At 46.3% G+C, this 13034-nt stretch overlaps 1 protein-coding gene across 1 annotated transcript in view; it reads right to left on the reverse strand.

Annotated features, from left to right (window-relative positions):
- Positions 1-912: 912 nt before the first annotated feature.
- The window catches only part of RRP12 (ribosomal RNA processing 12 homolog), a 39499-nt gene continuing 27377 nt past the window's right edge, over positions 913-13034 (reverse strand). The window contains exons 25-34 of the mRNA XM_061571255.1: positions 12549-12706; positions 11264-11355; positions 10380-10562; positions 9712-9884; positions 8523-8651; positions 6848-6900; positions 6394-6472; positions 6206-6282; positions 5241-5323; positions 913-4149 (exon numbers count right to left, since the gene is read on the reverse strand). Of these exons, the coding sequence (XP_061427239.1) occupies positions 4047-4149; positions 5241-5323; positions 6206-6282; positions 6394-6472; positions 6848-6900; positions 8523-8651; positions 9712-9884; positions 10380-10562; positions 11264-11355; positions 12549-12706 (1130 nt within the window). The 3' untranslated portion in view covers positions 913-4046. The remainder of the gene's footprint in view (positions 4150-5240; positions 5324-6205; positions 6283-6393; positions 6473-6847; positions 6901-8522; positions 8652-9711; positions 9885-10379; positions 10563-11263; positions 11356-12548; positions 12707-13034) is intronic.

Genomic DNA, 13034 nt, shown 5'->3' on the forward strand with positions numbered 1-13034 from the left:
TGCCATGCTTTCACACAAGGTAAGCAGTGACCACATATTTTTCGCAAAAAATGTGGACGCGAGGAACAATGGATGAATGAGAATGGAGAAACTGTGCACCTCGGGATTTTTCTCGGAGTCATTAAATCGTTCAATGGGGACAATATAACGGGATGGCGTGTTAAGACTGGGATTCGTGCGCTCGACTGATAACCGGTGTGTTATGGCGAGATGGTGGACGAGAGTATGTTGGTGAATTCGTTCGGCTGGTTGGAATTATAAATGAAGATGTCGTGTAACTTGGTGAATGTGTTACACTGGGCTCATACGGTTGCACTAGTGGGGTTTAAGTGTGGCCGGTGTGTGCATAATTGTAAAAAAAAAAGATTCGGACAATTTTTTTTAAAGATAACCGAATATAGAGGTTAAAGTTATTTTGTAACCTAATGTAGCCAACCGTGCTAATCGGAGGTGCGGGGAAGACCTAAACGCAAAAATATACAAGCACGTCTTCTCTGAGATGACATGATTTTATATTTCTCCATCAGCACAGTTCGATCAACAATGCCACATCGCAAATGCCCTCTTGTGGTCAAGGATGATTGAGGCTCGTAGGTGTCCTAAATACAATTCTCCCTCATTAATTATTCAGACATTTGCTAATTACATGATAGAACTTCTGATACTGCGTCAGTTATGAGGCTTATTTTGACCATACTTCACCAAAATGACTAGTTATTTATGGGCGATGGGCCAGGACCAATTAAGATTTTGGCCAGGGTTGGGAATCAAACTCAGGAGGGCTGGTTCATGACACCTTTCTCCGACTTCGCCAAAAACAAACCGCTCTCCTACACCAATTGACACAGGGTGGTTAAACACAGGCATCAAAAGGCATGAAGGTTTGCCAAGGAAGGAATCAGTCAGTCGTCGTATACTATACGGAATTTATTTCTAAACTTTAACTGTACACGGTGAATGCCCTCACACGCAAAAAATAAATGTCAAAAAGGAATTGGTCAAACGTGTAAGATGGATTAAACTCGTATCTTGTTACAAAACACGTTTTAGAAAATATGAAATATTGTAAAGTGACAAAGGCCTTAAAAGGGGGTGTTTAAAAACTGGAATAAAATAATATGCGGTACATCGGAAGATTCCCGCAGGCACTACGTGACAAAACCAAAATATAAATAAAATGAACAAAATTTACTTTTGCTTTAATTATAATTGATGAAAGCTACCATTCCAAAATTGTGTTCTCGCAATTGAGGCTTCCCAGCCCACCACAGTAAAACGTTTCCAGTTACACTCGATCAATGAAAAAGACCCTGGCAGCAGTTGCGGATACTTGATGCTCAAATCGCAAATTGAAACATCTCCGGTGTGACTGGTCACTCAGAACAGGCCATGGAACATATAACGGCTCAAATCCCGATTCACAAATACGATTTTAAAAAAAACATCACAGCAGCGATACAAGACTCTGCTACTCCTGATCCAATGATTTAGCTCAACCACATCGATGTCAAATTGTAGTTGCTCTACCTCAACATCAGCCAAAGAAAAATAATGAAAACGATTGGAAAACGGTGGAGTGGGTGAGGATGTGAGGAGAGATGTTTGTGAAACCCAATGCATAATCGCCCCAATTAACATTAACCTGACAAACACCGCAATATGGAGGGGACACGTTTGTGTTTGTACATTTGATTGTTTGCATGAGCAATGGTTTCACCAGATGTGGAACCTATCCCTTCGAGGGCCCAATATAACTTTCAAATAATTTTGGGGAGGCGGCAAATTAAACGAACAAAGTTTTGTTCGAACTAATAATAACGCAGTAACACGTGCGTGTCGCCCCAACACAAACAGGCCCGATCAGTGCCCGAGCGTGGCTGTAAAATTAGAAACGGTCTTGGCAAGTCGAATACATTCCCTCTAAGTACCCAATTCGCGAGGCCAATGTATGTAAGCTGAATTCCTTTCGCAACGTACGTAGCCAACCGTGTTAATCGGAGGTGCGGGTGAAGGACAAACTGAAGACAAAAACCAGCTCCGAAGAAATGAGGTAAGATGCTAGCAGTGACAGATTGAACCGCCTCTACGGGGAGGATTTCCACACAACTCAGACATAGCTTCAAACGAGAAGATGGATGCAAAATTTAGCAATCTTTTGAAGGATGTGATCAACCAGGTAAATTGTTACCTGTTGTGTTAGCCAACTGAGTTGCATTACATTTCTAAATTTTGTTACGTATATCTAAGCTTCCTTTTTAAATCCTTTATATTAAGTTCGCTTGCTTGCTTGCTTACGACCGTGCAAATCTTTCGGTCGTTTTTTAACCCACTTCCCGTGATCCAATCGAGCTGACATTTTGCACACAAGACTCGTTGTGCGTGACAATTTATTTTCGTGAAATTTTTTTTCAAAATTTTACACTTAGGTAAAAACAAATTATATTTAATTACCAATTTCTTAATGGTGGCAGGCAATCATCTGACCCATAGGTGGCAGCCATCTCAAGCCAGAGGACGAGAGGACTATAGCCGCCCGTTTCAGACCAATGTGGGCTGGGTTGTGGCCCATTGAACACGCATATAAAGGATTTATAGTGAAAAACTTTGTTTTTACGGGTTAATTTTTTTCTCTCACCCAAGCCCTCTTAGAATGTCACCCCCACCCTCTCGCCCGTTACGGCCTCCCCTCCCATCCCCCTCTCGGATCTATATGATGCCTCGTCACAACGGCATGCTTCTCGCTCTCACCTCAAGACGATTGCTTGTTGTTGCGATCGAAACGTCGTGATCTATTATTCATTTTCCCATCTACGTGACTTTACCGAAAGAACCAAAGAGTATTAATTCCTGCAGTCACGAAAGCTTCAAATCAAGATCATCTGGGGGATGTTTTGAAGTTGTAGGCTTCAATGTGGCTATTGGGCTGTATGAAATGCAAGTCTATAAGTCATCCACCCCCAGTTACAGCAGAGTGGCTACGATGCAGACATGCAAGGCCCCTTTGCCAATCCACTGCTTGATGGCCTCCTGATGCCGTGCGAGTCATTGGGGGTTGTTTCACCATACTTAACCACCGTACTTGACCACCATACTTGACCAAAATGGTCAGTGCGGGTTGATAAAGGAGGCCAAGAATCAGTTAAAGTATAATTTGCCACTGATTTTAGCCATGGTTGGGAATTGAACAGAGGTTACCGGGTTCCAGAGGGTAGTGTTCTGCGTATTAATATGAAAAAAAGAATTGGGTTAAATATAAATGTCGTTAAACCCGCCACCACCCAACACCCAATTAGTAAAGTATATAACGTAACCAACAGATGCCCATTTGTTACTAGTACAGCACAACGGTGTTGTTGTAAACCCACTATAACATTTACAATTCGAGTACAACATTTCGCGCCAGTAATTACAATGAGACTCATCAGGCGACAGCCGGAGTTATAAAGAAATCCTCCCGTTTCGGTCTTAAATAGAGAGATAAATGTGACGTCGTCACTTGTGAGCCAATCAGCAACGAAGACCAGAGGGGGAAGGTTAATGTATGCATATAAATTACAATAAATTACCGACATGTAAAACAAATGTATAATAATGTAATTTATTTATCCGGGAAAACCTTACCAAGTCTCAAGGCTCTTGCAAGAGATGTTTAGCCAATTCCTTTTTGACTAGTATTCTGCATGTGGGAGGACACGGGAGGGTACCTCGGGGATAACACTCAATGGTCTTTCTCAAGAGGGATTCACGGGACCAGGCGCTGTACACAGCCATCTCCTGGCCACCTTGCAGGCCAATTTGATTGTCAGGCGGTTTTGCTGTATAGGTGACTATGTATGTTTGTTCCAACTTCTTTCGTACCGCAAGTAGCCAACCGTGCTAATTGGAGATGCGGGGGAAAGGCAACACACTAAACACAAAAAGCGGTTGTCAAGAAAAGAGTTTTCGATATAGATTTTTACTAGAAATGATGACAAATCTTGAGGGGTGGCAATCCGCCTGTCGAAGTAGTTACAGCGTGTAGGGGGTGAGTTTTTAATTGGGTTTATTTATGTTTCTTGTTTCTCGTATTCTGCCTCTTGCCCTTGGCAGCTTCCCTTCTTCGCACCCTTCACCAGGCCCTTGAACTGGCCCTGCATCTTCGCTCTTTTTCTGCAGGAAACGATCGTGAGACAGGGGCGACACGAGGACACATGCACGCGTACGTTACAAACACGAGCATGTACAATGCATTTCATCTCCTTTTGGGCCGTTTCTCTCGGACGCCCAAATCGTCCATTTAAAACTCGAGTTACTGTAACGCGCAAGTTAATTTAGTTTATTTAGCGTTATTGATGGGAATACATATTACAAAATCAATGATCAGATTGTCGATGCACACGTTTAAATGTCAAATACCATACAACCCTTGCACGTCTTCGTATCTGCAACACATTCCTGCGGAGGGAGCTGGTAGGAACGTTGGGTTGCTCGGTCAATGGCCAGGGTCAACGGCGGCGTGGTGTATTCCGCAAATATGCCCGACTGAGGGCGGGCACAAGCCGGCGTGAGTAGGTTAAACGTTGAGTTTTATAAGGGCACCACGGGGTGACCAGTCCCTCCCCACCCAGCCCCACCCCTCCCACCCCCCACCCAGCCCCACCCAGCCCCTCCCCACCCACCCCACCCAGCCCCTCTCCACCCTCCCCACCCAGCCCCACCCCTCCCATTTTTGGATGCACGACAGACGGACACAATAATCCCCTGTGGGCTGGTGTAACCAGGAGGTTCCTACCAGTAGAACTGTACCATGGAGGGGACTGCTGAGCCCTGCCGCTGGTGCCTTACGATTGGTTGCTGCTCAACCAATGACGTCGCAGCGCCGCCTCTTGCTGTGCGCGCGCGGGAACATTTGCGCGAGCCAATCAGTTCAACCCTTACTAAAATCTGCCTGGATTCAATTGCCTATCCAACAATTGAAAAAAGATATTATAATGAACAGGTTTTTTTTTTGGTTAGATTGCGTAACCCACCACCACCACTTAACACAGCCAATTAGTAAGGTTTGTCATGGAAACAAATTAGCTACTACTTCAGTAAACCCACAACATTAACAATTTGAGTGAAATTCCACTGGAAATTAAAACCAGCTTCATCGGGTTATTAGCCAGAATTAAACTGATTAACAACAGCCTTACCCCTCAATTGCAGATGAATACAAATTTACAAAACCACAATGGTCATTTTCTTTTTCAATGGCACACCTTCGGTTCAGCTGTCCCTTGTCGAGCGGGACGTAGGCATAGGGATCCGGTTTTCCCTTCCTCTTCACATCTCCGGCTGCTCTCTGCGGGTCGCAAGAAACGAGCACGTACGTACCCACACGCACACGCGATCTCACATTAGCACGAAGCAAGGCGGGGTTACACGCAATGTGCATGGCTGGATTGAATTACACAACATTGATTTTCTGATTGACTCAAATGCCATCCACTCTTTGCTAATAGTGGCCATCTGCTATTGTATGCAGATCATTTGCCAGCCAAGCCTGTCATGCCAGGTAACTTGAGTAGCCCTGGTCGACTCGGCCATAAATGAGTACCTGGTACGCTGTGTAAACATCAGTACTGGGGCAGACAAAGTGCGGCCGGGCGTAGCGTTGGCCACTCGCCCCCTCGTGTGCCATGCTGGCCTTCGTAGGTGCTACTCGCTAACAGCACTTGCCCCAACAGTCTGTTAAGGCTAAATAGAGGGGGGTGGGTCTTTGTCTTTGGTATGCGAGTGTGCTTGTGTCTGTACGAACCTTCAAATGCATGCGCATGTGAGGGACGAGCGTATGAACATGCAAGTGTGCGAATGCGTGTGTAAATATGCAAGTGTGAGAGCATGCGGAAAGTTGTGTGAGCAGGAGCATGCGAGAGCGAGCGAGTGTAGTCCGTATTTCGATTTAAAGCTTTCGTGACTGCAGGGATTCATCTTCTTGGTTCTTTCGGTAAAGTCACGTATTTCGATTTAAAGCTTTCGTGACTGCAGGGATTCATCTTCTTGGTTCTTTCGGTAAAGTCACGTAAAAGGGAAGTAATAATTATTACTTCCCTTCTACGTGACTTTACCGCAAGAACCAAGAAGATGTGGTCCGTATGTAAAGGTGCGAGCGTGTGTCCGAGCGGGAGGGCAAGCGTGAGAGGGAGCACAAACACGCTCTCACGAGCGTGCGTGCAAAACTTGCCTTGGATTTATACGTGGCTCCAAATCCGGGAGCTTCTTTCTTCCCGCGCACGGCACGGTGGATACCACTTCCACCAGCTGCAAGCAGAGAAATGATTCAGCTCACGCCAGGACCAAGTGTCAGAGAACACATCGAGCAAACCACAAGGCCTTCCAGTGGAAACCAACGCTGCGGACGCGTTAGCGCACCTTTGTATCTGGGCTCATCGGCGCCATCGTCTCCGTCATCGTCCTTCGACGCCAGCTTCCTCTTCCTGTTGCTCGAATTCTGCATGGGACACCAACCCGCCGCCACCATGGGCCGTGAGGGATGGCATCGCGATGAGCATTCACCACACAGTGGTCACCACACAGTGGTCACCCGCCATCGTCACCCGCCATCGTCACCCCCCCCCCCCCCGCCCCCCCCAAAAACCTTTGTTTTTTTATTTTTCAGCAAACTGTGGAAAATGTGCCCAAAATCTCTTGTAGATTTTCTTTAAAGACAAGTCTAGAAACTGGTGTAATACAGGCTTCCCTAGCTTTATGTGCTGTATATGCGGCGAGCCTATTTGTTCCGAAAATCCGCTGTATGATGCCGATTAATTGCGTTCCCTCGTTAGCGAGCGGCCGAGCAGCGTACAGTTGAATTAAAACCTCTCACCTTTCGCATGCCGACCTCCGCCATCATATCCGCGAGCTCCTCATCCTCATCCACTGTCGCGACACACACGCAAGCGTCAGCCGTCTCGTGCACACAAGCACACCCCGATCACGACGGCGGCCTCATTATTTATTAGCATTCATCGCCAGCAGCGATGATTAATCCACTGCTGGATAGAGATTCCTCTGGAACAGACATGGAAAGCTTCTAGAAGCACATAGTCGAAAAATGTGTTAAATAATGTAGGAGCCAGAGGACATCCCTGTCGCACCCCAAGGTGAACAGGGAATGGCTTTGACTCCTGGCCACGTAGCTTTACCCAGGCCTGCCCGTCATCATGAAGGTCCTTAATAATTGTGAGCAGAGAGTCAGGGACTCCAAAAGCACAAAGAACAACCCAGAGCCCAGGCCTATTGATGGTATCATAGGCCTTGACCATGTCAATAAACAAGAGATGCAGGTCCTGTTGGGTTCCCTACACCTCTGCTGTAGCAGCCAGACAGAAAATATGGACCACCCTAGCCTAAAACCACATTGGGGCACTGCAAGCCTCTTCTCAGTGCCTTGTAAGGCGAAATTGAATAATCCTTGCCAGAACCTTTCCCGGCACACGAGGGAGATGCCCCTGTATTTGCTACAGTCTATATTCTTAGGTTTTTTCGGTAAAGTCACGTAGATAAAACATCAAAATTAATAAAAATAAAATAAAAATCACGACGTTTCGGAGGCAACACAAGTCTCCGTCATCAGGTGGGACCGTTACAGCCAGATTAGCTGCTTGCTTTTAAGGGATTACATCTTGAATCATTGCCTCACTTGATGCAGCTAATCTGGCTGTGACGGTCCCACCTGATGACGGAGACTTGTGTTGCCTCCGAAACGTCGTGATTTTTATTTTATTTTATTTTTATTAATTTTGATGTTTTACCTACGTGACTTAACCGAAAAAACCTAAGAATATGAATCCTTGCAGTCACGAAAGCTTCAAATCTAGAATTAATGCCCTCTACGGGGAGGAATTCCACCTATCTGTTAGAGTTTTTAACAGACGAGACAAGAAGTCACAGCTTCTCGAGACGCTGGCCTTCCTCAAGAGATGCCGAGACAACAAGGTAATACCCATCGCTGATGAGCTCCCCCCCCTCTCCTCCCCCCTCAACTTGCTTTTAAGGGATTACATCTTGAATCATTGCCTCACTTGATGCAGCTAATCTGGCTGTGACTGTCCCACCTGATGACGGAGACTTGTGTTGCCTCCGAAACGTCGTGATTTTAATTTTATTTTATTTTTATTAATTTTGATGTTTTACCTACGTGACTTTACCGAAAAAAACCTAAGAATATGAATCCTTGCAGTCACGAAAACTTCAAATCTAGAATTGCTACAGTCTGTGCAGTTCTCCTTCTTAAAGAGGACCACCAGTGCATCTTTCCAATCCTGCGGAACACATCCAGTGGTCCAGACAGTTATGTCATACAGACACACACATACCTCATTAAATACTTATCAGTGTTGAGGCCTGGTTAGTCGTTGGATTTAGCTTGAAAACTCATTTCTATAGAATAGCTTATTGTGTTTAGTTTATTGTCCTTCCCCCGCACCTCAGTATAGCACAGATAGCTACATACGGTGCGAAAGAGGTTCACAATATACACTCAAACACACATATATTACCTTGACCCCTTTTCTTTTTCTTCATCTTTTCCTCCTCTTCCTCCTCGTCTCGGATGATGAGACGTCCATCAGAAGAGAACTTGAAGTCGTGCTTTACGTGACTGCGCTGGTTTTGCTCAGGTTTGGTGGCTGAGACAGGTACCCACACAAAGACATGAACACACATTAACATGTGTCAACCTGACATAACATTATCCAAAAACCTACCTTCTTGCCTATTATAACTCACCATAAACCTTACCCTGGTACAGTAAAATCTTCGATTGCGAGCATAATTCGTTCCGGAAACGTGTTTGTAATGCAAAGCACTCGTGTATCAGTTGTGATCACGTGACGCTCGGCAGGTAAAGCGTATACACGCACTACTCGTATTGCAAGACCTCGCTCGTTTATCAAATTAATATTTATTTAAAAAATTTGCTCGTCTTGCAAAACACTCACAGACCAAGTTACTCGCAATCCAAGGTTCAACTGTAATCTTACCTACGAGCTAGAAATCCCACCACAAAGTCAACCATTCCTCCCAGTTATATTGCTTCCTCTTAACCCTACCCACCAAAACCACGTTGTTTACCGGTGTCTAACCATGGCAAGGTCTCGCCATGTAATCGCTGAATTCAATCGCAATGTTCACGGTCGAAGACTTTCTCGAGAGGGGTCTGCACTTGGGATGTTTGGCCAATGACGATGATGAGAGATCGAGCAAACAAGAGAACACGGAGAAAACCCACACGTGTATACGAGGTGTAACCCTTAACAACACTACCAGCCCCTCCTAGCCACCTCGCAAGCACACGGACAGCAACCGTTGGTGAGCCCTGGGGCGCTCACTTACCCAACTATAGCCCACTGAGCTGTATAGCTCTTTCTCAGAAGCAACCTTGCCAAAAATGATAGCTCACTGAAGTGGCTTATCACGTGATAATCCATAGCTGCCAAATACTCTAAAAACACATGTTGTTTCTAAATGTGGAGGGAAAATCTGAAGGACCCGGAGAAAAATCGACACGACCACAGGAAGAAAGAAATGCAAACTCCAAATATACAGCGGCAGGAGTCAGGGTCGGAATCGAACCCACGACCTTCTGCGTACCAGGCGAGGTAGTCAACATCTCGCAACACACAAGATGGTGTCGGGATGGGGGAGTGGTGGTGGGGGTTCGGTGTAAATAACGGCGCTCGTTATTACCCAGGACTCTCTGCGCCACGCTCGGGTCGAGGAAGTCAAGCGGCTCGTCGCCCTCGCCTTCCTGCAGCCAGGCCTTTGCGGCTTTCGGGGCCTTCTTGCCGCCCCGGCCTGCAGACTCCTCCCCCTTGCCACCCTCCGGCTCAGAGTCGCTGTCAGCCAGCAGCTGATCCACACTGCGGAGCGCAGGACACAAAGCAGCATGGGGTAAAGATCAGGACGGGACACCAAGTCGAGCTATTCAGTAATATTTTTTAAACATTGTTGCTAAGTTGAAAATATCCCCCCTCTAGTACACGATTATTGCGGGCAAGTTTTTTAACAAACGAAATAACAATTTTTTATTTTACCAGGTAAGGCTCACTGAACTATATTAGCTCTTTTTCAGAAGCGACCTGGCTACAAATGAAAGCTCAAAGAAGTGGCTTCTCATGTTGAAATGTATAGCAGCCAAAGACTCTAAACGCACATTTCAAAATTTGGAGGGAACGACCGGAGGACCCGGAGAAAAATCCACAAGACCAAGGGGAGAGAGAGAGAACATGCAAACTCCAAATATACAGCAGGCGTCAAGGGTGGGGATCGAACCCACGACCTCGTGTACACCAGGCGAGGGAGTTAACATCTCGCCATCAGTACGTCTTGACAAAGCGGGCGACGAGTCAACTTACTTGTCCCGGATGCTGCTGCGCCTGGACTTAGCGTCGTCCGCGTCTCCGTCGTCATGATCGTCGTCATCGTCACCGCCCGCGTGCCCCAGAGCACGGCTCTTGCGCGCTCGCTCCTCCGCCTTGCGGATGTTGACAAGCACCTTGTGGTACGTCTCCGGCACCATGCTGTCGATCATCTCGTAGCTGCCCATGCGTGCGCGCACAACACACGCACGCAGTGTTCTATTTAGTATCCTTTATGATGATGATGAAGTGATGATGATGATCAGAAGATAATGATTATGATAATTTTTATGGTCAGATATTGATGATGATGATGACGATAATGATCAGATGATGCTGAAGATTATCAGGTGTTGATGATGAGTGAATAGTGATGATGATCATAATATTCAGGTTTGGGAGTTTCACAAATCCATGTAATCCACCAACCCAATCATACACATCCCAACATACAAGGCCATAAATAATATACATTCCAGGCAAGGTAAACCCAACACAGATAATTACATGATAGCAAGACATCTGGAGAAAGTGGTGCACCAATGAACCTGGGTGTGCCAAGTTCAATTCCCGGCCATGGTTACATCAGCGAGATCACCAACTCGCACTGACCAGGATGGCGAAGTATGGTCAAACAAACCCCATGACCAACACTGTGTGAGAAGGACCTCACTCCATCCAGCAGCAGATTGACAAAGTACTGAAAACATGAATGACCTGTCTAGCCAAACCTCTCAGTACAGATTAAACAACCCCTACACCTGGCCAATCGTTCACCACAAGAAAAATTGATTTACAGCTTTGGATTTTTGTTCGACAGTCGAACGTTGGCACGCCGTGACCCGTGACCGCGCTGCTCTATTTAAAGTCTCAGCACTCACCCGAACTTGCGTACGAGTTTTGTGAAGATGTTCTTGACCTTGGCGCGGAAATGTCTCCTGCTGTCGTCTCGCCAATTAACAATGCCCTCCACCTGTGTGATGCGGACACACACGACACACACACATATATACACACACACACACACAAGACACACATACACACGAGACACACACGAGACACACACACGAGACACATATATATATATACACACATGAGACACACATACACACACGAGACACACACAAACACATACACACACGAGACACACACACACGAGACACACACACACAGACACACACACATACACGAGACATACCAAGGCGTTGATTCCCCATTATATGTAAGCGAGCACCTATGAATGCCGGTAAGGCACAGGGCCATAAAGTGGACAAGCACCACACACAATCCTAGCTACCATATTCTTGGGTCTTTCAGTAAGGCCACGTAGATAGATTCAGACAAAAATAACAAAAAACGACGTTTCAATTGCAACACCCCACCCCCCACCTTTTCCTGAAGACGACCGCTTGTGTTGCGATCGAAACGTCGTAGTTTTTTTGTTATTTTCTTTGAACCCATCTACATGACTTTACCGAAAGGCCCAAGAATATTAATTCCTGCAGTCACGAAAGCTTTAAGTCAAGATTTTAATCCTAGCTACTATTGCGTGCCCACTGCTGCTCATGTTCAAGTTGCACAAGGTATTACTTTTAGCGCCCGTGACCAAATCAAGAGGAATGCTCCCAATCTCGTCAAATTTCTGGAAGCTCAGCAGAATTGAGCCTGGTTAGCTCTTCAACAAGCCGTCAAAATGCACAACAGGTTGTTATAGGCTGCTGCAGGACCTCGTGGTGGGCCAGCAAAACACATCGTCCACAGTTCAGACATCTGGACCGTGTGGAGTGTATGTGGGCAATGTAGATTAAGATAATTATTAATCTCATTATATGGCTATCTTCATAATCAACGTTTTTGGGTTTAGATCACGTTATTTATAAATGTGTCGTAACCCTCCACCACCCGACACGACCAATCAGTAAAAAAGTGTCACGTTGACAAAAGACAAATAGTTCACTGCTTTAGCCCACCGGTGTGTTGAAGCGTGAAACCACAACATTTACAATTTGAGTAGTACGACGTTTCGCTGGTAATTGCATCCAGCATCATCGGGCAATTCGCCTACGTGTTAAATATGGCTATCTGTCGGTTAGGTTACAGTCCGAGTTGGAAGGGGGGGGGGGGGAGGTAGGCGGGCAGGCGGGCGGGGAAGGTGGCGCCACTTACGATGAGCTGCACGTGCTGCGCCAGCGTGCGCACGTCCGTCACAAAGATGACGACCTTGAGAAACCCGAGTGCAGACTTGACGACGTCACGCGTGTGCGACGACAGCAGCAGGACCACGTTGGACAGCAGCTGAGACAGCACGCTGCCCTCCAGGTGGTCTGCGAGTGGACGGGCGCATTGGTCAGGATCACTTTAGAATGTATGCACGCGTGCTGAACTTATTTCGCACCGTACGTAGCCAAACGTGATAATCGGAGGCGAGAGGGAAGAACAAACTAAACACAAAAAGCAGTTCTAAAGAAATGAGTTTTCAATCTAGACTTAGAAGTGCATAGCTCAAGTGGCTTCCTAATATCGGAAGGAAGAGTGTTCCAGACGGCCGGAGAAGCGCATCTCAAAGCATGCGATGCGGTAATAGTCTTTGTTCGATGGCCAGCCAAAAGCCGCTGCTGCAACTGGTCAGTAAATTCATGGAGGCAGCGGCAC

The sequence above is a fragment of the Lethenteron reissneri genome, chromosome 47 (genome assembly GCF_015708825.2).
Source record: "Lethenteron reissneri isolate LAM-NWPU_2019-01 chromosome 47, ASM1570882v1, whole genome shotgun sequence".
Taxonomy (NCBI): domain Eukaryota; kingdom Metazoa; phylum Chordata; class Hyperoartia; order Petromyzontiformes; family Petromyzontidae; genus Lethenteron; species Lethenteron reissneri.